Raw genomic sequence first — 27004 nt, 5'->3', positions numbered from 1 at the left:
TCAGCCTCACTCTGTCTGCCTACTCGCTGTCTCGCCGCTGGGTCCTAGTGCCTCCCTTACTTATCCAACCCACCTCTCCCCTCCACTTTCCAGCTCACCAGTCGGCAGCCTATGGCAGGCCGCATGCAGCGAAGGCAAGCCTCGTGTCAAGACACCCCCCCCCCAACGCAGCAGGCACAAGATGCAACATGTCGTCCTGTTGCTCACCTGGTCACCGTCGCTTTATCCGACAAATAGCTCAGACTGACTAAACTAGTTTCTCCATGAATGTGAGCGTATCTCTCTCAACGATCTCATGCACATATTTCTGCACTTGTCCACGCATACTGCGATGTGATCGGACAATGTCAAACCAAGAGCGTAACGGGGATAAAGCCACAGCGTAACGCTGTTGTAGTCACGGGATCTTTCCGTAAAGCATGCACACAGTATTGCTTTGTCTCTCTCAAGAAAGAATATTGTGGATCATAATTTATTGAAGTTAAACCAAATCAGGCCGAAGCCCAACCAAAGACTGACAGCTGACCTAACTTTCTGGTGCAGCTCAAAGTCTCTCCCTCCATTTCCCCAACATGTATTTCAGAGGGCGCCTTGGAATGAAACAATTTGTGAGCGATAAATCAATAGTTGAACTAGTGGCGTGTTCAGGAGGACTAGCTGTTGGAACCTCCCCCCCCTCTCTCTCTCTACTGTCGAATAAAATGCAAAAAAACTATCTTGGTGAGTCGCAGGCAGCCCTGATCAAAACTGACTCGTAGCTTTGCCTTGATGTGAGAGCAACATGATGGCAAAGATTTGTTGATATAGTACCGTCATCCCCAGCTAAAGTGACAGGGACTGGCATCAGGTCCGTGTCGACACGTCCGCATTCAGGAGCCAAACGCAGGCTCGCACGGTGACAGGTATCAGCAACTCTGTCCAAGAAGAGCAAGCTGCTGCAGAGGGCACGAGATTCTGCACAGAAAACAAAATAAACCCCGCTTACCGTCTCATATCTGCATCACGTATGCATCTTTACATTCCTACGAGCCCCATCAGGTAACATACAAGCAACGCAACTTCAGAGCTCATGTTTTTTGACGTGAGCGGCCGTAACGCTGGGAAACGGGTTCTCCGGGCTCTCCGGGATGACTCCCTGGCCAAACAAAGAAAACAAAGCCTTCTGATCGCGGTCTTACCAAAGAGGCAACGTCAACAACTCTTACATCACGTTAGACCTCGAGGCTCGGAGCGACAGTCAACATGGAAGCATCATTTGGAAATTTAATGTCATCGTCAAATCCATTTTGAGTTACACATATTTTGTCCAGGTTTACATTAGTTTCATATCATTCTGATGGGAGTCTGTGGAAGTCCACACACAGGACTTTCACCCTGCAGACCGCCGTTTGTGTCCCGTGCAAAACCAAAAGTCAACATCGACTTATTTCAATCTATGTCCGTAACCAACATGGCAGTCACACCTGAGCTAAACCGTGATGCTTTACTAAACATAACCAAGTACTCTTGTTGCCTGAATACAACGGCGTTAAACATCTTAAGACCGTAGTCCCTTGAAAGATAATTGAGAATGTAGCTTACTTGTATGGGAACGTCATTTTGTAGGATACAGGGTCCATATTAACCACCATGTAGACCGATACCAATAACTAGAAAACGTTGCATCTATTTAGACTGTTCCATGTCTCAAGATGACCAGGTGATCAGATTTAGTTCAAACTGTTACACTGTGATATTGGAGTATAGGTTTTCGTTTGTAATGCAATAATAAGCAGGTTGGATTTATAAACAGAGGCCACTGGATCAAAAAGTTCATCTCCCACCCTGATGTAAATGCTCTGTGAAAGGTCTCTCATTTGCATAAGCCAGCATATATAACATCACTGTGTGCGGTATGGCCAGTGGCTCTGTTTTGCATAAAAACTGTTACGCACTGCGAGGGCAAATGCGTCACTCGGTGAACCGGGGTGCATGCTACCCAGAGGATAATTCCAGTGTTCTCACCGACCACGAAACCTGCAACCCGGGTGTCCTGACGGGTGCACTCTAGTTAAACACCAAACGGCACAGCTGCACAACCACACACGTGCTTTGTTAGTGTCAATAAGAGCGAGTGAGTTGACGACCTGGAGGAATAAGACGCGTCCTGTCAGGTGCTTGGAGGGCTGTGCTGAAGCCTTAAAGGTTGAATCTACACTTGTTTCTACCTTTGTTATTCTCCGAAGCCAGAAGAAAAATCCCATCTCATCAGCATGGTGTCTGCGCGCTGCACCGGAGGTGGTTCCAGTATGGTGTAGAATTAAGCTCAATAGAGTGGAAATACGGTGGGAAAAATACTGTAAACGTAAAAATAAAATCTGAGTGAACTCCAAACTGGATGCTGAAAAAAAATGATCTTTGAAGAACGAAGGCAGCTGTGCCCAGGTTATGTAATATCCAACGCTTTATTGTGTAAGAAAATGAGTTTTAAACTCAAATATCTTGCTCGCGCCCACATTTCTCTTGAACGTGTACCCTTGTTTGTTCATCTCTCTCAGCTGGCAGCTTCAGTGTGGAGCCTGTTTGCAGTAAAGCAGCAGCTCAGTGCCTGTAGGCGTCTTATCAGGTGACTGACTAAGGCCAAGTATCATGTCAAGCCTGTGCTACCTTCCTCTCTTAAAGCCATACTGCTGTTCTCAGCGTGACACACAAGGACCCCCGTACGTTTAGTGATCAAACCTGCAGCAGCTGACTGGTTTTGGCCTCTTCGGGGCAGCGGAAGTTGTCGGCGAATTTGTGAGCAAGAAGCTGCAAATTGACTCCATCCAGAAAAGTCACAGAGCAACAGCACCGTTCAGAAGCTTCATCCGAAAACTTCAATCGGTTCAGTTCTAATTAAAATACAACTCAGCTTGTTTGTTTGAAGGAACGAACAGCTCTGGAAGCGAGGAGCGGAACATTCTCACCGCTCCACTCGAGGAACGATATCTGCTCTTTAACAGCTCAACGCTCCGCTTTGTTCACTAGCTAGTCGCCAGTTGTGTCTTTCTGCCATTTGGTGCTGAGCAGGAATCAGGACTTTGTAGACTGCGTGTCTGCTGTGGCCGAAAACAACACTATGAGAGTGGAGAGAAGGTTTCCATCCAGACGGCTAAATAATGAGCTGGAACTCCGTAAAGCCGAGGAGAGCTGCAGATTCAGGTGGTGATTCTGTTTTAACGTTCTCATTTCATCCATTGATATTTTACAGGTGAAAATAAACTGACAGTGAATGTTTGTCTAAATAACCTTTAACACACGTGTAGCATTAGTGTATTGCAATTTATTTTTTTCGGTCAACAATATGTGATTTGCTAAACATTGAGACGAATGTCGGCAATGCTGATATCAGTCGGGCTTCATCAACACAGGTGAACAGGTCACTGAAATGATTCTGCACTTGTTATGTTAGCTTGAAGGGAGGGAGGGAGGGAGAGAGCGTTGGCACTTGTCATAATATCACGAGAAGGGAAAAAGGGAGTTATGTAAACACATTTCTAGTCCTAATTATAGCTGACTTTGTATCCAGAAACCAGGCTCCAGAACAAAACAGCTGTTAAAAAACAAAGCAGCTACATTGTTTGAAAAAGAATAGCCTTTCATTACCTCATCTACAACTTTTAATATCGACCGCCCCGATGTTCCACCCAAACCTTGAGTTAAACACTTCCTAGGTTCTTAGGTTGAGGAGGATGAGAGCAGGAGGGCATCACGTAACCTGCCACAGCCATGTGCTCAGCTGCTGGTGACACGGAGCCCTTCTACTCACTCAAAGTCAAGGAGCGACCAAGCACCAACATCTAAATCTCTGTCCCCGTTGTCATTGGGCTCACAGTCATTGCTTTGATAGAACCGCATCTTTGTACCGATATCCAGAGCATCAATAGAGCAGTAAACAAGTATCTGCTCTGTTAGTGGAGTAACGGCCACACTGAGCAGAGGATGAACTCTCCCCCTAAAATGGATATTCTATCCATTCATTTTGAGCATTTTCACCTTGTATTGTAATAGCCCGACACAGGCTCCCGTGGGCCGCCCTCGCTCTCTAAAAGAAAGTCCCATCATGCCTCAGACTCCAGCTGAGGGCTTAGAGCCAGGTCTGCTTCTTGTTTCTGCTCGGAATGACACATCCAGTAAAAGATGCTCCTCGCTCTCGCCAGCTAATTGGCATCAAAAGGTGGTTCCACCACATACCTGCAGTGGGAGGTGCCTGTGTAACAAAAAAAGTATAAAATGTCAGTTTTAGAGGATACTGAGAAGCGTCTGGAATGACCCTCCGGCTACTCTGCGGCTCGTCATCGGCGGAAGCTCTCAGCTTGGTGTGTGTGTGTGTGTGTGTGTGTGTGTTAGTGAGTGATGAATCACCACTCGTGAACCGCGTTCACCACTGAAGAGCAATGAGGTGCACAGAGAGAGTTGAACAGTTAGGACCCTCTCCGCCCCTGAAACCACATCTACCCCCCTGCTGGCCTGGGATCGACTCCTCCCAGAACCGTACAGCTGTGAGTCCATCGCTCAGCCCTCATGCTGCTTCAACAAAAACAAAAGATAGAAAAAAGGTTAGAAAGCAGGCCACAAAAACATAGAGAAAGGGTGTTGTTTGCAATAAGGTGTAACACTCACAAGGCCCACGGGGGGTTGGGTGCATTCAACCTGCATTCAGGAGACTGGGATACGTTAAGTTATTTCTGCAGTCTTCAGTGTCGAGTGTTGGAGAGATCAGCCGTAGAGATGTCTGCCCTTCTCTCCATTATAGTGGCACTATATGAATATTAGTGAATAACTAGATTTGAGAAACTGAGAAACACCATGACCCGGCTACTAAAAGATAACCAACAGTCTTGTTGTTAATAGTTTTATTTAGGAACTATTTTCTGTGAACCGAACTACACCCACCAACTGTATTACGGCGCAGAAGGAAGCGTGCGACTGTTGCTTTTTGGCGTTCAGCCTTTCAGAAAACAACATTTTCACAGGAGTGAAACACTGTGTGCTCTCCCCCCCACACACACACACACACACACACACACACACACACACACACACACACACACACAGGGAGGCTCGCGAATGAATTAATGGACAAGTGGAGCTTCATTCAAAAAAACCCTCAATAAAAGCTTTGAATTTGTCAAATAAGTGCATGCGGTACAGCCCTCGTGCTCTGGTCCAGTCCACTCTGTTTATTTCCCATTCACAGAGCCAAGGCTGTGAGTGAACACTGGGGCTGTTCTATTACTGTACACACAGAACACACAGAACACACACACACACAGCGGACTGCGAGGAGAGATTGGCTGAATTTAACAAAAAGCGTATTGGATTAGAATCACAGACTCTGCCTTTAAATAGGCCTTTGTCTTATAATATTTAAAGAATGATCATGATAGGTAATAATAGGTTATGACGTAATTTGTGTTCGTCTAAATGACGGACAAGAAAGTCTAATGCAGCCACTGTAGCTCCTGTCTAGTCGGGTGCCACCGCTCCCCACGGGGAGACAATGGCACAGCCGGCGCAGAGAGACTTTCCCGCTGATCATGTGACGGCGGCTGAGTGCCATTTATGAGCACATGGTCCTTTTGATCCCGTCGCTCACTATTCTAGTATGCAGCCATGTTGAGCACGGGCCTGCAGAAAAGATGCGATTCCACTGATTTGTAGTCCGGTGCTGTACATGACTGTGCTGCTGCAGAGTGTGTGTGTGTGTGTGTGTGCTGTCCTTTTGCCCTTGTGCCAGATGTCAGGATGTGGTGTACAGCATCATTAGGATGCCATCGTGCCTCTGTGCCGGTGTAAAGACTTTCCACTTGGTGATTTTAAAACCTGCCGACCCTGTTTTCAGAAGCCGCGGGGCTCCTGAGGCGGCTGCGTCTGCACTAGTCTAGTATTAATGGCAATACAGCAGAGCAAGTAATGATGCACAAACAGCGGCAGCTATTGCCTCAGTGAGCCATCAATCAGTGAGGGAATCCTGCTCCCTCCTTTTGACTGGGAACAACCTTCATTAGCAGCCGACTGTGTGCGTGTGTGTGTGTGTGTGTGTGTGCATGACTGTGTGTGTGTGTGTGCTTGTGTTCTAACTACACCTCAGTGTCTGCATCCGTAGGCATCTATCTTGTCTTTCGGTCTCTGTGTAGGCGTCTATAGTTTGTCTTTTGAGTGTCTATGAGCTTTATTGCCCGTGTTTTCTGTGCATGTGTGACCATATATATGTGTGTGTGTGTGTGTGTGTGTAAATTAGGGGAAGTCTGTCTGTATTTTTCATCCCCCTTTGTTGTTGATGATGATGTTGTTGATGCTGTAGTCTGGCACAGGAAGAGAGAGAGAGGCGCAGTGATAATCATAATAACAAAGGAGAAAAGAGAGATGAAGGAAACAGGAGGAGGAGAGAGAGACGATGAAGAGGAGGAGGAGGAGAAGAAGGGAGAAGGACGAGGAGGAGGATGAGAGGAGCAGCTGGTTCTTGTTACTCTGCTGCCCCCACACATCACTGCAGGAGCTCTCAGTATATACTATCCTGCAATTCCCACTGTATGGGTATGTGTGTGTGTGTGTGTGTGTGTGTGTGTGTGTGTGTGTGTGTGTGTGTGCTCAGTGCAGAGCTATAAGTATTGCCAGGGGGACGAGGGCATATTTCAGGTCACAAACTAGCTACAGATTTAATTTGGAGGAAGAACAACTTGATTATATTCTCTCCGGCAAAAGCGTCTGACTGTGACTGAGATGACGCATGTGAACACACACCACCGGTGGAGGATGCAATGCTGCGTTCCATTTCACCTGGGAAGTAGGAATTTCCCAGTTCCCACTCGGAAATTTCGACTGGAACGCCGCCTGATGTCGGGCTAAACCACTAACTCCCGAACACAAAATCCAAGATGGCTGCTCCGAGCATCAACAGTAAAAAAAAGAAAAAGTAATATCCTGTTTATTAGCACTTCTGTCCCACTTGTGTCTCATTAAATCGGTCATGCATACAGTACGGTCTAAGTGATGTGATGTGAACATGTTGCTACGGTGTAATTATACACAGAATACTACCATAATGTATTGTTCTCAACTGGTACTGCTATTAACAGCTAACCTGGCTGGAGCAGACCAGTCAACCCTGGTGTGACGTCGCTCCCAGCCCCTAACGATGACTCAACACATGTGGGTCCATCACACAGTGGTAGGTCAATCATTTGGTCAAATCAAAGAGGTAGTCTGACATTACTTACTTAGTTGCATTGTGGTTCACATGCTGTAAGTATAGTCATTTTCTTTCAGTAACTATTTCTTTCTGACCTCATATTACCTCAAAAGATGCTCCAACGTTTGAAGTGCAACACTACATTGTGAGTTTCCTAGATGTGATATTGGGATGAGCTCTCCCCGTCACCCTTCTGGCAGAAGAAGACGGTTTGGTGCAGACGTGCACTTTGACCTTCCATTGTCCTGAAGTTGCAGCGGTGACCGCTGCACCGAACTCTCAGGAAACAGGAAATGAGCTCACACAGCCGCACGTTTCTACACAAAACACAACCATCAATTGACAGCTTTGTATAACCTTGTTTTATAGCTACAGCAGAACATAAATCAACCCTATCAACACATGTCCCCTCACTTCATTGGTCGGGTTGATCTGTTGATGAAGCGATGCTAAATCAATAGTAATAGAGTCAGCTTCTCTTCTTCTTTTAAACCAACCTGAGTATTTCTCCGTCCTGTGCCGAACCAATAATTGGCTAAAAGAACATAATGCTACAATAGAGTCAGTGCTCCCTGAAACGCACCTCCTTCAGCCGCAGCAAGAAGTTGACCAGCGCCAGCGCTGCTCGCTTTGGTTAACTCCTTTGTTTGGCATCAGAGTTTGGCCTACAGTTTGACAGAATCAAATCCTCGACAACAACGCGTTCCAGCAAAGTGCCACACGGTAAATCCCCCCCGCTCGCTCGGAGTAAGCTGTCCTGGAAACCTGCGTGGCATAACCGCCTGGGATGTACAAAAAACAAAGGGAATCCCGGTGCAGCAAGCGTGGTGGGGAAGCTTCAGCCCTCATCTAAACGGGGGAGGCTGACTGAGCAGCGCCTCGCTCACACAGCACACACTCACTCACATGCAGCGGCCTGGCTTGCTCAAGGGCACGTGACTCACTTTTCCCTTCTGCTCTTCCAACAGGCTCTCCGATTAGAACCAGCAACCCTCTGGTCACAAACACACTTCTCAACTCTCTCTCTTCCTAATATCCCCATGAAATGTTTCTCACAATGCCCAAATAAAAATGGATGTATTAATCCCCAAAGGGGAGACAGTCAGCAGCCGAGAATAAGGTAATAATGACAAATTAAAGGACTATTGTATCGCTGATGCAAGATAGACAAAGGATGACTCAGCAAAATCTCTTGAATATAATCCCAAACACACTCGCCAGGAGAGACGATGTAGTAGATCGAGACAGAGACACAGACACACTGCCCTCTGCTGGAGGCTACACAGCCTCAACACAGGACGCTTCTTCAAAACATGCCATTTATATTCGAGGGTTTCTTCTATGGTGCCTGTTTTCAAAGCAAACCTAGTGTGAAAATGAGTAGAAGATGTATTTATTAATAAACACAGAGCGGTTATCTCAGTGAGGCTCGTCTGATCTTCGATTGGTCAGATAAAGAAATGTGCAGAGCAAGAAGCAGCATGAATTGAAGACAGTGACTGTGCTCTTTGACCTCCAGTTTCCCCTCTTCAGTGTGATACCCTCCACAGGCAGGCACACACACACACACACACACACACACACACAGGAAATGTTTGTTGTCTTTACACGGCCACTTTTTACTTTCGAGTGAAACGGTGAAATCAGCAGCACGCTCCCTCCTCCTCCTCCTCCTCCTCCTCGCTGTAAATCACACTCTCCTCCAAGAGGACCTGACCAAAACACTACTTTAACATTTCATAGGTGGATCTGCTTGGAACTTAATTTAAATTGCCACAAAGCCCATTCTTACGGAAAGATATTTGTCAAATATTGCACTGATTAAGTCAGGACGACATTCACTTTGAAGGAGCTTCTACCACAGACAGCAGTAAGTGGTCGGGTGGCTCATATCTCCCTCTATCCTGAACAAAATGTCCACATTAAAGATTAATAGTCATGGTAATTAATCTAATAATACTGGTAATAATACTGCACGTGCTCTAATCTGATGTGTGGTTAAAGAATTCATTTTGAAATCAATACCCATCTCTTTGAGAAAATGATAATTTCCTGATGTTTATCAGCCAAGACTCCAGGCTCTACTTTGTGCTATTAATATGTTTTTCCAGGAGTGCGTGTCACCTTTATGAAAATAGATTAAGCTGCCTCATTCTGAAAAGAAGCCTTTGCTCGCAGACAAGCGCTTCTGAAGAAAAAGAAAGAAGATGACAGTCTGCCACCAGCCTTAACATTCTGTGCACCTACAGAGCGCTGTGGAAGCGCTGCAATGAACTGCAAAGGGCACCTTGCTGTCTGGTGCTGCGAGCAGGAAGACAGCAGACACACAGCTGGTGGACAAACACCGGGTGGGGTTTCCTCTGCTCCTGACTGGTCCTGCCTCGCATTGTCCGTTTCTCAGATGCTGGCCAAGTGCCGCCCGCCGAGGAGAATAACAGAACGCGTCCGTCATAAAACCGCACGCAGACAAATCAAACAAAAACAACGCACGCTCGCACACACTCTGAATATAGACACAAAGGATTTATCGGCGTGCCGGTAGATCGTAAACTAATATTTACAACATGCATTCTTTTTTCCAATGACATACTGAAGTGCCATTCTGTGGAATAGTATATATGTGAGCAGGAAAGTGTAGTAACATTACTGTCATTTCTAAAACGTCTGCTTCAGGCAGTGAGCACTGAAGGGCTACAGTAAGGTGTCTCCACTCATCCACTCATCATTTTGTACACAGTCAAGAAATAGTGAAAGAAACGCCCATCACTGTTTCCCAGAGTTCACGTCTTCAAATGTCTTTTGTCTGACTGTCAGTTTACAATGATAACACACAGGGGGAAGCAGCAGATCCTCACATTTCAGAAGCTGGGACCAGTCTGGATGGAAACTATACTTCCTCGTGTTAGGTCATAAACCCCTCTCTAATATATATTTATATTGTTGTGAAAACATCTCCTTCAAACAACTGTTTCTATTCAAGATGCTTTACAAAAACTACACTTTAGAGGATTACATTTTACGGCATCATGATAGCGTTATAATTTACCTTCGGCATCATAATGTATCTCAATGCAACCTCCAGTAATATCAGGCGGCAACCTCCGGTTCTGCAGAGTACAGCTGATGCTTCATGTGTTAAAGCTGCATTCTCTCTAGTGTCCACCAGGGGGCGACTCCTCTGGTTGTATAGAAGTCTATGAGAAAATGACTCTACTTCTCTCTTGATTTATTACCTCAGTAAACATTGTAAACATGAGTTTATGGTCTCAATCTCTAGTTTCAAGTCTTCTTGAAGTAGTTTAGTGAAGCCGTCACGCTAATAACATAAGAAATAAAAGTTTGTGGTTACTGTAGAAAGATGTAACCATGTAACCAAGATAACATTTGTATTTCTGGAATATTGCTTGGACAAAAACATGTAAAGCTGAACGTGGCTTTAAGTTCTGATTTTTAACATTTTAAAGATTTTAGAAACCAATTATTTAAGAATGATTTGATGGATAAAACATCCTGTAATTCTCAGACTTGTTGCGTTTTACTTGTCCTTATAATATGTGCACATTCATATGTGTGAACTATCAGTTTAACACCATGATGCGCCTCTTTAACGCGACAACGTGCTTCTAGAAGCGACTGAGGGAGCCGGGAGCTCAGTGAGTCGCTGTGTCTGAGCTGATCGATGAATGTCTTCACCAGCAGCTACTTGATTCTACTGCAGTCCCACCAGACAGCCAATAATGAACGACAACAATTAACACTGTGACCCAAACCCCCACGCGTCCTTGAACACACGTCACGTAAAACGGACAAGAGGCTTGAGAGGAGCACTAAAGACGTCCTCTGACCTCAGATCCGTTATATCGACACATTGTTCAATACTGAACATATTCAAGACCTCGGCTCAGCTAATGACTAATACGCAATTTCATGTTTTGAAAAACATTTTTTCCAAGGTACATTCTGTAAAACTTGATTATAAGCTTGGAAACATTTAGAAAAAGCTTCTTTGTAACTCAGTGAATTGTATGTTCCTCCAAATGTGTTGCTGGGTTACTGCAACAATCCGGGACAACGTTGTCCTTGAATAATCACTGTATGCAACTAACCAATTCATCTGCAGATTGTCTTAATAATCAATGAATTGCTGCACATGCAAAGACGTAACAACGGTGCATTCAGGTCGCAGTGAAGAAGAGAAAAACACAAATACTCACAAATCACTCAGGAGTCTGAACGACATTACATCGTGTGTTAGTCCTGAGGAAAGACTGAATGTTTACCGGTTTTTATGATTACATATCTAGAAGACATCTTTACTGCACACATGACTTAAGTTAGAGAAAGTAAAATACTGACGACGGGACTCTAGATAAAGTATGGATCCTTCAGAGAGAATCACATTACCCGTTGTTCTGTAACAGGGAGAAAGTCATAATGAGTCATGCTCCCTTAATACAGCCTCTCTGCCCTGAAGTTTTGGATTTTTAAATACCATAGCCTACTTTTTATATATTTATTAATTTTTATTTTATTTTTTATTATATGTTGTTCTTTTTATTAAATGTTATCATAACCATGTAGTGTTCTGCTTTCTCGTGTATCTTTTTTTATGTCCATAATATTTCACTGAAGATATAATCCGGTTTGTGCCGACAGGACTTGACATCACAATCCCGATAAACAAATTAAAAAAACAAAAGGCTTTGAAGATACTGTTGCGTAAAGACATTTTCTAAATGTGCGCTCTACATTACTAACAGGGTCACGCTGTATCCTCCAGAGCAGGTCAGCATGTAGAGCACGGCATTAACAGCGTCACAGATAGAAGCTCCACTCCCACAGGAACAGAACAACATGGAGGCACTCTCAAGTCCACCAGGAGCTCAGGATGAAAGTGTCAGCCAAATGGCACAGAGGTAATCCTGGTTAGGACACGTTACACAACACACCCCGGATGATGTGTAGGAACAGTGATGTTTGGGGAAATTGAAGGTCAAAGGAATACAGATTTTGTATTTCTTTTGTAAGGATTCAGGGCTGTAAAGCCTCTGCTCTGCAACGACCAATTAAAAATACAAGATAAGGCAAAGCAAGGTTCAAGAGGCTAATGGAGTCTCTCTGAGAAGTGTTCCAAATTACAAGCTCCTTGATTTCATTTTGATGTGGTTAAAAGAAAACCAGCCTACAAGCCGACAGTATGAAGGAAACCTGTTTCACATCATCAAAGAAGAGTTTACATGGTTCATACATGTACCTTCATAGAAACAGCTCCAGCTACGTTATTATCATTATTGTCTATTAAATATTGATTATTTCTAATGTTTAGTCTGTCAAATGTAAGAAAATAGTGAAAAATGGCCTTTCACTCTTCAAATGTCTTGTTTTGTCTGATAAACACAAAAACATTATATTCAGTCATAACAAAGTGAGAAAAAAAGAGCACATCTTGAAATTTGAGAAGATATTAACTGCATGTTTGCTCAATAAATGACTTGATGATTTGATTCCACAACTTTCTATTGAGCCAGTAATGGATTCATCAGCTGACCACTGATTTCTACAACTGCATGGAGGTCAGATGAATCAACGTTAAATCTATTACAAGATGTCACAGAATCAGGACTGAGTCGGAATAGTCAGTTAGAGAAACACAGTTGAAACCGCAGTATCGGCACAATAACACGAATGTATTTTATAGATCTAAAGGTAAATGTGCTTATCTGCTCCTATATCTTGGGTGTGTTTCTTGTGGTGCGTTTGGGGTTCAGATAAGTCACTACCTCTCTTCTAAATCATCATTGGGAATATTGTGTTTTCGTCAGCTTATCGGTGAAAATACAAGTTATTTTACTTACTAACAATGTAAACGTGAGGCTGCAAAGCATGTAAGAGCACGACGTTCTCAAGATGCCACATTTGACTGTTCGTTGGACTAAAGCCGCTTGTTTACATGCGTCTTGGCACCAGCGACACTGTTTCCTGGTGTATCCATCAGTCCCTCTGTCCACATACAACCTGCTGTATTCCTCACACATCTCCCGACACGTCAGAACACGTGTCGGGAGAAAACCTACACAGATGTCAACACGATAGAGGAACATGTGTGACTCCACTGTTCGAGACGTGACCATGATTTACACGTTCTGTCACCAGAGAGGAGCGTTTCATTGAGCTCTGAGACGAGTACAGTAGGTGTTGTAGTTTGCAGGTTGTCCTGCAGCACTTCAACTAAACACTAAATGATGCAACAGTCGGGAAATATTAGCCGAAAAACTCTGCAAAGCAATTGAAACGACATAACGGAGGCTGTTTCTTCAGTCTTGTTTCCACTCCTGCCTAATTTCCCTCTTCAGCAAATTGGCCCTCTTCTGGTGCAGTTTGTGTCCCATTTAATTAAAGGAGAATCTGTCTCTCCGTCTGTATCTATCTCTCCATCTCTCTGCACGCACGCACGCACACACACACACACACACACACACACACACACACACACACACACACAGCACTTTAACTAACTCTGTAGACAGCTATGACTTGCATGCCATCATGCATGTCAAGTAGCTTCAGTAGTTTGCATCATGAAATCATTTTTTGGACAGTTGTGCAAAATATAAAACACAGTTCTCACACCAAAACCATAAATGTCACGACAGTTGACCCAAGAACTTAAAGGCATCTTCTTACCTCCAGTGAATCGATTGACTGCCCCCCCCCGTCGCCTCTCCGTCGTCCTGAACAGTTTCCATAACGTCCCGGTGTCCCGATAACGTCTCGAGTATTTTCTCTCACCAGCTCTTCTTGCTTGTTTCACAGGAAACGAGTAAAAAAAACGAGGCGTCTGTTTCGTCCGGTGGCTACATTAAAAGTCACGATACGGTCATCATCAGGTGTTGCTGACAGCACGCGCCCGCCGAGTGCCTGAACCAGTGACCCCGCCCACCGCACCTTTGCAGGCACGAGACCGGTGGATTTGTCCAAACTAGTGTCGGACTGAATAAGCGGACATCGAACGTGACACCTGCTGCTGTAAAGGTACAATCCGTCCTCAACAAACACGCTGCTCTCAATCACTTCCGATACATGGACTAACAATGACAAGATGAAAGCTCAAGTAAATATCACTTGAATGTATCTGTGCAAAACAATTAATGAAAATAAACGAGTTCAGTTGCTGCTAATGTTTTTTAGATGAGGTTAGAAACCAGACCCTGAGACAATCTACTTTTAGTCAGTTTGCATCCCTTGTGCCTGTTCTCTGGTTGTAGTTGTTTTATGGCTCTTTGAGGTCATTTTGTGTTGTTTGTAGTTGTTTGTTTCTATCTGGTCATCTTTTGGTTGTTTGTAGTAGTTTGTCTCTTTAATGGTCACTTTGTCTTCGTTTGTAGTCGTGTTCTGTGTGTTTTGGTCATTTTGTGTTGGTTGTAGTTGTTTTATGGCTCTTTGAGGTCATTTTGGGTAGTTTGTAGTCGCTTTGCACCTCATGGTCATTTTGTGGTTGTTTTGCATCTATATTAGTCGCTTTGCATCTTTGTGTTGATTTTGCATCTATTTTTAATCATTTTGCGTCTCTTCTGTATGTTTTTGTCTCATTCTAGTTGTTTTTCATCTATTTAGATGTTTTATGTTTATGTGGTTATTTTGTGTTTGTTGTCATTTTGGGTCATTTGTAATCTTCTTGTGTTTTGGTAGTTTTTTGTCTATTTTTAGATGATTTGCATCTTTGTTGCTGTGGTTAAAATTGTGACAATGTAAAGAATAGCTTACTTTATGATATTCTATGAGAAATACACCACAACTATTTCCAAATAATCCAGAATGGATATACAATAACAGGTATTTGTACAGTACAGTAGCTTGTTACCACACTTACCATTGATTAGGTTTTTTTACACAATGCATTAAAATGACAATATACAACTGTTGGGAATAACATAGCCTGACAAAAAGGGGGCACCAATATGTTGGGAACGTAAAGAGCGTGTTTGGGTTATCAGCATCTAAGAAACTAAATTCTTGACATCATTAGAATTATTAATGTCAGTAACAATTATTAATGATTATTAATAATAACGGGGCACCACCCTGCGAACAGGGACCAATAACCAAACCATAAACTAAGTCTCATAATTAGTGTTCACTCACAATGTCAACAGTCTGAGTACTATCACACATTCAGAGTGAAAGTGAAGGTTTAAGTTCGAGCACAGACCACATATACAGCTATCATCACAATACACAAAGTAATCACAGACAGCTGCTCTTTAAAATATAACAGAGTTTATTATGTTCTAATACTAATGATCTAGCCAACTAATATCTAAAGTAACAACAACTATACATTTATGAGCACGCTACCTAAAATCAACAGACGATTGAAAAGAGGAGGGGGAGTGTGTGTGTGTGTGTGCGCGCGTAAGGTGGAGGAGCGAGGGAACAGCTCAGCGACGTATGACGTAGTTGGGACGTGGTGACGTCTCTCATGCGCGAGACTCAAAATGGCGGATAGCCAACAGGAGACCTGGCGTCTATACGTGCCGGTAGCCGTTTAGCACGTAGCTAGATTAGCTCAAAGCTATATGTGTGTGTGTGTGTGTGTGTGTTAGTAAAAGAGAAGGGAAAGGAACAAAACAAAATGAAATAAAACAAGAGATTAAGATCCTTCGCGGGAGTACGGAAGATTGCTCTCTCAGCCAGGGGAGCAAGAACCGCGACTCTTTGTCTCAGCCGGCGGTTCTGACCTTATGGTTGAAAAGGGAAACAACGTTGGTGTGCTCCCTAGCTCGACGGAGGTCGAAGGGAAAAAGCATTGAGGTGGGGGTTGCAGGTAGTTTTGTAGAAAGGTCGCTGAACCACAGGGGTCCTGGGGTGTCTTGGCCCTCGGCCAATTAGATTGCAGCGCTGCTTTCAGGTGACTTCAGGAACGCATGGTTTTTGGGGGAGCAGGGTCGTCTTACCGGAGGTCCCGCCTCGGCATCCCTGCTCTCGTCCAATGAGAGCAGTGTTGCATTTGGGGGAGGAAACTCACACCCTCATGTGAATTTCTTCAGAGCTGGGGGTTTGGTGCTCAAACTACAATCAGGATGAAACCTTTGCTTGCAAAAGGGAAGGCCTGACTCTCTTTGTTCCACAGCACATGTCGTTGGGATCTATAGTCAGATCCCAACACAACCAATCCATCATAACAGAGGCCATGTGTCCGTGTTATGCTGTTTTTAAGCTGTTGAGGCTGGGAGGCTGTGGCAGGTAGCTTTGGATACTCACGGGCTCTTTGATTATTTCCAGGTATAGATGCACTTTATGCAGCACACCCGTATTAAAACACCTTTACAAAGGTTGTATCCCAGAGATCTGATCAAACTTGTATCTGTATCTGTAGTTGGGAGTCAGCCCTTTGATCATAACAGTCACTGCACTCTGCAACCCCCCCCCCCCCCTTACAGTTTGCTATAAAAACTAAAACCCAAGTTAGAAACATGTTCAGAATGTAGCTCCAGCTGCTGCATCAACACAGCACTAGCACGGTAATGACTAAATCACCTTTTTATCCTCTATAGATAGCAGGAATCAGAGGTCTCATGTCCACGTGAGCTTTAGAGGAACTCATTCATGCCTTCATCTCCAGCAGGGTGCAATGCGCAACACGTTTTGACTGCAGCAGCTACAATAACGAGAAACCAAGCAGCCGAGGACATTACGCTCCCTGTTAGTTACAGAATAGAGTTTTTTTTAACGTGGCTCCGTCAGTTTATAAATCACATAACAGCCCAAGGCCAAAATATGTTGTTATGTTTGAAGAATATAAACCCATTTCATCCCTCAGATCCCAAGGAAGCAGTTTCTGTGCCTCCAGTCAGAAGTAAACATGGTGAAGATGGATACGCACGCACGCACGCACGCACGCACGCACGCACGCACGCACGCACGCACGCACGCACGCACGCACCTCATGATGCACTCCAACTTTAGCCCCTTTCAAGTCTAAATGTCATATCATCTTATTTTCCCATGCTTTTGATACATTTCCTCCGATGCACCTTTATTTAATTTACTGTTATTAAATGTATTATTGTTTGTTAAATGCCTACAGTTGTCTTGTTTACCGTCCAGATTGCGATTAAAATCAGCTTGAAACAAAAATAATTGAGTGTGAATGTAACTAAGCAAACAGTCGTAACTCAAGGTCCACTTACTGACCTTACTGACCTTTTCTGGATGTTCAACGTCTCCCTCTGCAGGCGGAGTTTGTGCGGTAGACACGGGGAGAGTTCAGTTGTCATCATGTCACTTAGTTCTACAGTTGGAGGGCGAGGAAGACCAACTCCAGAAAAAACAGTAAGAGGACCTTGAGTGTTAAATAACAGCGATAAGCACTCAGGAGTGTACACTGTCACTGGTCTCCAAATAATAAGTACAAAACATTTACAAAATAACTGCAGTTATCTCTGATCCCAGGAGGAATGTGTTGGATGTGTATTTATTTAGTGACCATGTACTGAAAACACACACAGTCTATTCATGTCTGATGGTTACACAGGGTGAAAGGTTGCTGAATACGTTGGACTGACTTCTAGCGTACACCAGACTTCTAAAGCTCACAAACACCAAAAGGAAGTGAAATCCATATTTTCTCACTAAAGCCTGGAAGCAGATAAACGTTCCTCTTTTTTTCAGCCTGCAGTGATTTCCTTTTCATTTCTCTGCCATATCAATGCTTCACATCTCCCCCTTCGTGTGTTTCACCTCTCTCTGAGTTGGAGAGAATCCCCCCCCCCCCCCTCCCTCTCTCCCTATTAAGCCGGAGCGAGATTCCTTGGCTGACAGCTGTTCCAGATGGCATTATTACTCCTCGGTTTCACAGTCAGCTGGCTCAGGATCCAGCGTCGACGGATGGACAGCCACCTCCGTACTCGACATCAACACCGCCATATGGCGGTGTTATGCAACACCGTGTCTGTGGGGTGAGCGGAGGTGTTACGGTGATCAATCAACAAGTTCTCCTTTCTCTTCATTTTTTGTGGTGGATCAATTTAACAAAAGCTGGATTCACATTTCCTTTCTGTGGTATTTATGCATGCACGAGCATGTTAGAAGTTCAAGGCACCAGTGGTGAAGCTGTGTTAACGGCCTGTTTCCACCGCTCATTGGTGGAAAGTCCATTTACAAAAGTACAGTACTTAAGTACACATTGGGGGTACTTGTATTTCACTTGAGTATTTCCATTTTGTGTCAATTTATACCATTACTCCACTACATCTCAGAGGGAAATACTTTACTTATGCTGGAAAGTGTTTCCAGGTTTTCACAAGATGTTACTGTAATAACACAACATCATTTACTGTGAAAGTGTGGTAGAAAATAATCTTTTTAACCTCCCGGTGAGAAATAATCGAGATGAGAAAACTCTTAAAATATAAAAACATATTTAATGAACAGACACAATAATAAATCAGCTGAATGGATAGAGCTTTTTCCCCACGGATGGTTCGGAGGTCTAACAACAATGAATAGACAAAACAGAGTATATATGCGCGTTATCTCGTCTCCTCTCCCTTCACCCCCCCCCCTCACAGATGTCGTCCTCCGTTGGCCGCTGCACCCCCCAAGGCCAGGTTCCCAGCCTTTTCGTGGAAAGAGGGTTCGGGTTATATGCAGGTTTAAGCGATACAAGTTATAACTAAAGGAACCATATGATAAATTTCCACAACAATGCGACTAGTGGCCAGTAATCTACCGTGAAGTCAGTCAAATCATTTACGGTGCACTTTTTACTCATTTGTCTGACAGCTTTAGTAACTGATGACAGGTCTTCATCCACTTCCTGTCCAGTGAAAACCACGTCTCTCCAGATCTGTTGTGACAAACTGACAGATGCTAAAAAAGCTAAATATTTAAAACCAGAATCCAGAAACATCATATATGATAGTAAAGTACATTAAACTGCTGAATAAATACTTTAAATACATTTTGCTGATACATACTTTTACTTAAGTAAAGTTTTGAATGCAGCACTTTTAGTATTTTCACAGTGTGGTACGAGTACTTTTACTGAAGTAAAGGATCTGAATACTTCTTCCACCACTGGCTGCTCCAGAGTAGCCCCATAAAGTGCAGTCTCTTCAGGTGTAAATGTTGTTGTTTTGTAAGTTTTTCCTTCTTAATGAACGAGGTCTGTATTTGGAACTGTAGTTGTAAGCCTATAAAATGTTTTGAGACATTGTGATACTGAGCTGTGTGCAACCATTAAGACCTCCTCTGCACATGTCTAATCTAATAAAAGTGATCAGCACATGTTCAGACGGGTGCCTTGCAGAATGCTACTGAGATGAAGTAAATTGTGTATTTCTGCGTGCGTGACAGAAACTGGGGTGACTGAGGATGCGTTTGATGTTGACGCGGGCGTTGTCGTTGGCCAGGACCCTCCATGAACCCCTTCGTTTGGCTCGGACCCCTCCGTCACGTGCCAACCTTCCCACCCGGCCACACACACACATTCACACTCGCTCGTGCGCTCAGATATTAGCAAATGCATGTACAGAGCACACAAACACACACAAAGCACATCAGAGCGCCCATCTGTGAGCCACACACACACTTAGGAATACACTCGCACACACACACACACACATGGACGTCACACTCCTCAGTTGGGGCTTACTCTATTGGCTGGTCTTAACTGCTTTGTAGTATTTTTAGGCCTGTTATTCTGGGGCCTGTCCTGGCAGGCCACTGGGGGAGTATATAAGCCTTCCCTGTAACCGGGGACCACTGAGAACACACAGTGGAAACATCTCTGCCCGACACTCCAGCAAACATCCAGCAGGCATTTGAAATCCTCTCAGGGTGAGTCAAATACTCGCCGACTTTTAGGGATGTAGCGGCACTCAAACCTACCTGGACTGGGTTCACCTGCCTTTCTTTTTATGTGTAAATCTAACATAAATAGAGTCATCATGAACACCGAAGATCAGTGATACTAAAATGCTGTATGTTGTTTTTTGGGGGGTGGGGGATAAGTGCTTGTCAGAAAAAGAAGATTGAGGGTGTATTCTAGCATTGTGATTGGATTAACTCCAACACGAGTGGTGATACCTTACGATATCCTCCGGGAGCTCTGCCTTAGTTGCACTCCAGGAAGGTCAGAGGTCAGGGTCTGCGTAGTGCCCACGGGGCCGATAGGACCGAGTGGCCCCGCTGGACGACACTTGAGCCTTGGCAGAGACTTCGGCCCGGGGCATCCGGGATGAAGGACGCTCGGTGTCTCCGCTGTGCCAACCTGCCAGAAGAGTTTCAGTCAACATACGTTCACCAGCGTGTTCACACACATGTTGCTCGTTTTTAGGACGCGGCCATCAATCTGCAGGTTCATCACATACAGGAAGTTATAAGGTCACACTAATCTGGTGGGGGCTTTGACTTTCTTTGCGCTGCTCGCTGTGACAGTGACTAATGATTCCAACCTTTGCGTTCATTTCTGGTCATGAATAGACATGATATAATTGCCAATTCATCACTGTCTTACACAGAATGTACTATATAGAATATACTTCCTGCATCACTCAGTGCAGAATGTATCTGTATCACAGCCGCCATGTGTTTGATTGTAAGCTGTTGAACAAGGCACTGAAGCTCTGCTCAGATATTTAAGAATATTAGCTAAAAAGAAACTGGCTTCTGTCTTGTTTGAATAGTATCTACCTTCTCTTTGGTTAGGAGGCCATGCTTCCAGCATAATGTCAGCTAAAGTTGCAATTCAGAAGTTCTCCTTCCCCTTCTCCTGTGCTGCACGCCTTTCTCAGCAAGATGAGGTGACCCAGGAGGGACGCGTTCAGGTGAAGCTCCATGACCAACAGGAGAATCGGATCTTAAGCGAAGCGAGCCCTGTCGCTGTTACAGGAGCTCTGGTACAAAATGAGAAGCAGGCCCAGAAGAGTCCAAAGCCTCCTCCTGGGGGGGACAGGCCAGCTGCCCGGGTCCTGGTCTGCACCAACGCCTCCCAGAGCGCCGTGATCTCCAGGCTGACTGTCGAGGGCGAAGATCAGCGCCCCATGGCGAAGAGGCAGCTGTCGTCCGAGAGCGCGGCCAGGACCATCACCGTGGTGAAGAAGAGCGCCGTGAGGAAGGAGGCGGAGGAGCACGGGTACCTGAAGCCGAAAACACACCTGGGACAGAGGGCGCCCCCTCCGGCGGCGGGCAAGAGGCGGCGTCGAAAGGACCTGTTCACCAACTCTGAGGTCTTCAACAGGGTCGACTCTCACGTCATCAGGGCCGGAGCAGAGGTGAGCACACTCGCACAAAACATCCTGCTACACCACAACACAGGAAGTGCCAACACGTTCACGTCTTATTGATAAAAACAGAAGCTTTAACCTAAACAGCGACCAACATAAGTGCACGCTTCACATGTTAAGCTGCTCAGAGCAACAAACATCACGGTCAGCTCATCCATCCTTCAATAAGATAAAACAGACCCACAGCGGACTGAGAGCAGCACAAACAAGGCCAGAACAGATCCGGGTCTTTGTGGTCCTGAGGTCTGCAGGAGAAGCATTGAGGAAATGATGACGTCGACTTATCTGCTGCAATAAAACCATAACAGACACGTCAGCTCTCAGGCAGCACATCCTTGAGCAGAGACCACAGTCACCTTTGTTCAAAACACTGAATGACACGGAGAGATGGCAAACAGCATGCTGCTGTAAGACGAACAAAAACAAGACTGACGGTGGTTTACATGAAGACATACAGACTGCATCTTTGGATAGCTATATGATTAACACTTATAGGACTGATCAACCGATAGAAACACCTTTGATCTGACAGGCTCTTGTGTGTGTGTGTGTGTGTGTGTGTGTGTGTTGCAGCTGAAGGATAAGTGTGTGTATGATGTGAAGACGATAGTGCAGAGCATCACACAAGGAGCCAGAAATGAGCTGGAGAGGCTTCGCGCCATCTGGGTCTGGCTGTGCCACAACATCGGTGCGTATTCTACTGAACTACGCTTACTCGCATATAGATGCTACAGTTCTGCGATACTTCACAGGCGTTTGCTGTTTTTCCTGTGTTTTGCATTAAAATTGATCTTTTATGTAATGGACCGGCACAAAATAGTCGTGTTGTTGAAGTGAAATAATATTATAAAAAATAAAAAACTGAAAAGCGGTGTGTGGGACTGCGGGCGACTGCGGCTTAGTGGAGAGCAGGGTCGGCCTTCAATCAAAGGATCGGCGGTTCGGTCCCCGGCTCCGCATGTCGATGTGTCCTTGAGCAAGACACTTAACCCCAAAATTGCTCCCGTAGCTGTGCCTACGGTGTGTGTGTGTGTGAGAGAATGTTAGCTAATCCTGACGGTGGGCAGCCCCTACCATCAGCGTGAATGATGACAAGTAGTGTGTAAGCGCTGTGAGTGGTCGGAAAGACTAGAAGCTATACTAGCAGTCCATTTTCACCCCCTTTGCTGTAAAGCCTCTAATAAAGATCCAGTGATATAAATTACCTTCAGAAGTCACATAATTAGTTTTAAAAAGTTCACCTGTGTGCAATCCAAGTGTCACATGACCCAACGCATAACCATTAAAGAATATGGCTCCACAGCAAACCTGCCAAGAGAGGACGATATATTACTAATTATGTGATTTTATGTGTTTTTATTTTACCTCACCAATTCTCCCCATTTTGTGTCGGTCTATTACATCAAATCCAAATAAAAGTCCAGTTTGTAATGCAACAAAACAGGGAAAACGGCAGGAAGGGGAACATAAGGCACAGTGCTGGTTGTTTTGGGATAAAAGGAATGCTGTCTTCATAGAGTACGATGTGAGTGGGTACCTCGGCCGCTCAGAGAAGCTGTGCTCCCCGGAGGAGGTGATAGCCACCGGGCGGGGCGTGTGCTGTGGCTACTCCAGCCTCTGTGCAGAGATGTGCAGGTAAACACATCTTATGTCTCGGACTAAACCGTTATGCCTTCATTGAGATGTTCAAGAGATGTTGAAAGAATAAAAATGCAACAAGGGCTTCCTGTGTAAAGTGAAAAACATGTCACAAAATATGATTCATATTGCAACACATTCTTCTGTTTGAGTTCTGTTGAGTTCAACAGTAGTCAATACAAAGTTTAAAGCCGCTAAGTGCTCATTCCCTTCAGATTCCTCCACTAGTCATTGTGCTGCGTCCTTCCCTTCTGAGTTGAAGACACAGTATAAATAATGTGGTTTTATTAAAGACCTACAGCACAAACACAACCTTGAACATGCGCTTAAGCACACCGGATAAAAAACAAGAAGCAATAAATAAAAGCAGCAGTGAGCGCTCTGTGTGCTTTGTGTTTACAGAGAGGTGGGCATTGAGTGCCAAGAAGTGCCGGGCCACAGTAAGGGCATCGGGTACCTTCAGGGCCAGAGCCTCAAGAATGTGAACTCCGACCACCTGTGGAACTCTGTGCTTCTGGGAGGACAGTGGTTCCTATTGGACGCCTGCTGGGGAGCCGGACGGGTAGATGTGCAACACGAAAGCTTCATCAAAAGGTTTGCGAAGGTTTCCGAAAAGTTTGCCCTTTCGCTTACCGTCACACACACACGAAAACCAGCAGCGAGTTGAGTCTCAAATCAGTCTGCCGTCGCCATCTGTTGCCTCCAAGGTTCGACGATTTCTATTTCCTGACGGACCCAGAGGAGTTCATAGAGTCGCACTTCCCCGATGAGGAGAAGTGGCAGCTCCTGGACGCGCCCATCCCCCTGGAGGAGTTCGAGAGGAGGGTCTTCAAGACCTCAGCCTTCTTCACCATGGGGCTCCGGCTGATTCAGCCTCACCACTTCCACATCGTCACAGGTCCATCCTCAGCTCACGGGGTGCAAATGTATCAATCCTCCCGTTTTTACGTCATTTTAGGCACTGGAAATCAAATGATATGCATGTTATTTAAGTATTTGCTTCTGTGAAATGGATTCAAGCCATTATGCCGTACCAATATCTATTTTCAGCTAAAGAGAAAAGCTCTTAAAAACACTTCTGGTTTCCTTCTCAGATGATGGCGAGGCAAACGTGTCCCTGAGCTTCTCCAGGCCAGCGACTTTCACCTATGACATCTCACAGCACCAGGACCTTCTACATTGTGGAGCTCCAGAGCAGAAAGACTCCAGCAACTCCTCCTTCGGCCTCCTGACGGTTTCCCATCGGAGCATGAAGCTGCAGCTGCTGCCGCCCGCGAGCGGCGTGTACGACGTCAAGGTGTTTGCCGGGCCTTTAACGGCCACCACGTCTCTGATTTGGGTCTGCTCCTTCACGGTGGAGTGTCCGACCCCCAGGGCCATGGAGGAGATCCCAGAGAACCCCTTCTTGTCTTGGGGCCTGCAGCCCGTTGCCGGATCTCTGGGCATCGCGGGCAGCAGCCAGGGCAGCAAGGCCGCCGAGGCGGTAGAAGGCGTCTTCGAGTTGGCGTTGAAGACATCCAGGCCTCTGATGGTGCTGTGTGAGCTGGACCACCCAGGCCTGGAAGCTGCTGTGGCTAAGCGCTGCCTGGCTACGCAGATCCAACCGGATGTCCTGACCTGCCACGTCCTGTGCCCCCTGCGCGGCTTCTACCGGCTGTCGGTGTTCGTGCGAGACTACGAGAAAACAGAAGTCAAGTTCCAGAACGCTGGAAACTTCCTGTTGCACTGCAAAGGGAAGGTGGTCGGACCGGATGAGCTCTACCCTCCTAACCTGAGCTCGGTGTGCGGGCCGGGGACCCGCACGTTAGAGGCGGGGCTGTCCAAATTCAGCCACAAGACAGCGCTGGTGAGCACCCAGCAGGGCAAGTGTAACGTCACCTTCCACAACCAGCGGGACCTCGAGCTTCACACTGTGCTCAGCAGAGAGGAGAACAAACCGGCAGCCATCCCGCTGTCACGGCAGCTCTTCTGCACGTACACGGACAGCAAGGTGACGGTGAGCGTCAGCCTGCCCGACGCCGGGGTGTATCGGCTGGGCCTGTACGCCAAAATCACCCCTGGTGGAGATTTCAGCCCCATGTGTGACTTTGTTCTGAGAAACAGCTGCGATCAGCCGGGGCCTCCGTTCCCCGGTGTCTACTCCGCCTGGAGGAAAGGTTGCGTGCTCTTTGAGCCTCGCGTGGGCCTGCTGGAGCCCCTGGCGTGGGTCCGCTTCAGGGTGAGGGTCCCCGGGGCCCAGAGGGTGAGCATGATGGGAGAGACGCAGACTGATCTGAAACTGAATAAGAGCAGAGTCTGGGAGGGCGAGGTCTTCAGTGGAAACGGTCTCCAACCTCTGAAACTGGCCGCCGCCTCGGGGGAGTCCAGTGACATGGCTGTTTTATTGACCTTTGACATCAAGCAGCTGGAGGGAGCAGTGTGATGGTTCTCTGAACACAGCTGCGTAATAAAGTTATTGATACCGACTTATGTAAATCACATCCACTGTGAGCCACAATCATTCAGGTTTAAGTGCATCAACACAACAGACGTCACGAGGTGGAAGGAAACTGAATTTGAAATATGTTCCTGTGAATGTGTCAGTTTGTAGCAATGAAGTGATAGAAATATAACACCAGACTCACCTGGCAATTGTTTGGGATTTTTTTGAAAGCTATTACTTGATCCAGGTAGTATTCAGTGGTGCTCAGCAGTGATGTCATACAGATAGAGTGCATTTGTGCATTATTGTTGTTTTAAGAAATAAACCTGCATTATGAAATGATGGTTGTCAAAAAAGCGTGCAATAAAAATACATTGTGAAAACGTCTACAAACTGGAGTCTTTTCTTCACACTGCAATTTTCAATTTCCACAATGACAGTATTACTCGTGTAATGGAGGCCTATCAATGATGTTAACACATTTGTTTTAATTCTAATGAAAGGTTAAGGTGCCTAAATATAATATCCAGAAAAATACACAAGTACTATAAACTCAAAACCTGCTTGCATGCAGACCGAGGTTTTAATAGTTTTGAATCTTTAATGAGTTTTTATTTTTACTTTAGTGTGCTTATAGTTCTGAGTTTAGTTTCAGTTGGTCAGACATGTTCTGTTTTTGTTAGGGCAGGTAGAATGTCTCTATAAGAATATATTAAAGTTTACATCAACATACAGAACACATGGGGAGGACTCATGTCCCATGTTTAATCCTCATATATAGTGTCTGATCCGCCATCTGTTATAATATTCACTTGAATTTCTCGAGAGTTGACCGTATTCTTGCTTTTTCCTTCTTTTGGTGCGATATATTTCAGCTAAAAAACTAAAACTGAAATTGATTTACGTTCATTTTTATTTTATTTACCAGTTTAGTTTTTATTAAAGGGTATATTTTTGACTATAATAACCCCGATTGGGACACCAATTCACTCCGTTAGTTTATTAAACACAGCTTGTTTGTTACTCAGCCTATCCTCACTGATGTAAATGGGGTAGACAAAATAATAGAAACACTCGTTCAAACTCGATGTCCCATTCAGCTGGACAGAAGTCAAACCCAGAGGCCAGTTGTTGGGGTGAAGGCCGGTGGCGCCTTCCTTTCCAGCACACCAAAACATGCAACATATTAGCTCTCATCTGAGAACATCACAATCCCACTTAATAAAAGTGATCAACTGTAACACACAGCGCACTATTGTTACAGTGACCCCGGACCCACTCTGCAGGATTTGGGAGACGCCAGCGAGAGTCATGAGTGTTTACATGCGGCTGTCATAGTAGCCCGCAAATAGCCTCAGTTAAAATACAACGGAGGGGCGGGGGGGAAGAGCGGTTAATGGTGGGAGCGATATGGTGAGAGTGTGTCAAGTGTATCTGGAGGGG

General features: G+C 45.2%; 1 protein-coding gene across 1 annotated transcript; it reads left to right on the top strand.

Moving 5' to 3' along the window:
• The first annotated feature begins 19997 nt into the window (after nucleotides 1-19997).
• Nucleotides 19998-25943, top strand: ky (kyphoscoliosis peptidase). The gene is made up of 7 exons (XM_031873169.1): nucleotides 19998-20053; nucleotides 20924-21489; nucleotides 22075-22189; nucleotides 23019-23136; nucleotides 23542-23733; nucleotides 23847-24037; nucleotides 24234-25943. Exons 2-7 carry the CDS (start codon nucleotides 20944-20946, stop codon nucleotides 25559-25561), a joined length of 2490 nt encoding a protein of 829 aa, XP_031729029.1. The 5' UTR covers nucleotides 19998-20053; nucleotides 20924-20943; the 3' UTR covers nucleotides 25562-25943.
• Nucleotides 25944-27004: the final 1061 nt, after the last annotated feature.

Source organism: Anarrhichthys ocellatus, unplaced genomic scaffold (assembly GCF_004355925.1).
Source record: "Anarrhichthys ocellatus isolate YVR2014 unplaced genomic scaffold, GSC_Weel_1.0 scaffold69, whole genome shotgun sequence".
Taxonomy (NCBI): domain Eukaryota; kingdom Metazoa; phylum Chordata; class Actinopteri; order Perciformes; family Anarhichadidae; genus Anarrhichthys; species Anarrhichthys ocellatus.
Note: the sequence above shows the minus strand (reverse complement) of the source record. Positions and strands in the feature narration are given on the sequence as shown.

Excerpts from the sequence above, each read along its gene's own strand:
- ky (XM_031873169.1), top strand. The coding sequence starts at position 20,944 with ATGTCAGCTAAAGTTGCAATTCAGAAGTTCTCCTTCCCCTTCTCCTGT. Across the intron at positions 22,190-23,018 it reads CTGGCTGTGCCACAACATCG|AGTACGATGTGAGTGGGTAC; the intron begins GTGCGTATTCTA and ends CTGTCTTCATAG. Across the intron at positions 23,734-23,846 it reads CACGAAAGCTTCATCAAAAG|GTTCGACGATTTCTATTTCC; the intron begins GTTTGCGAAGGT and ends GTTGCCTCCAAG.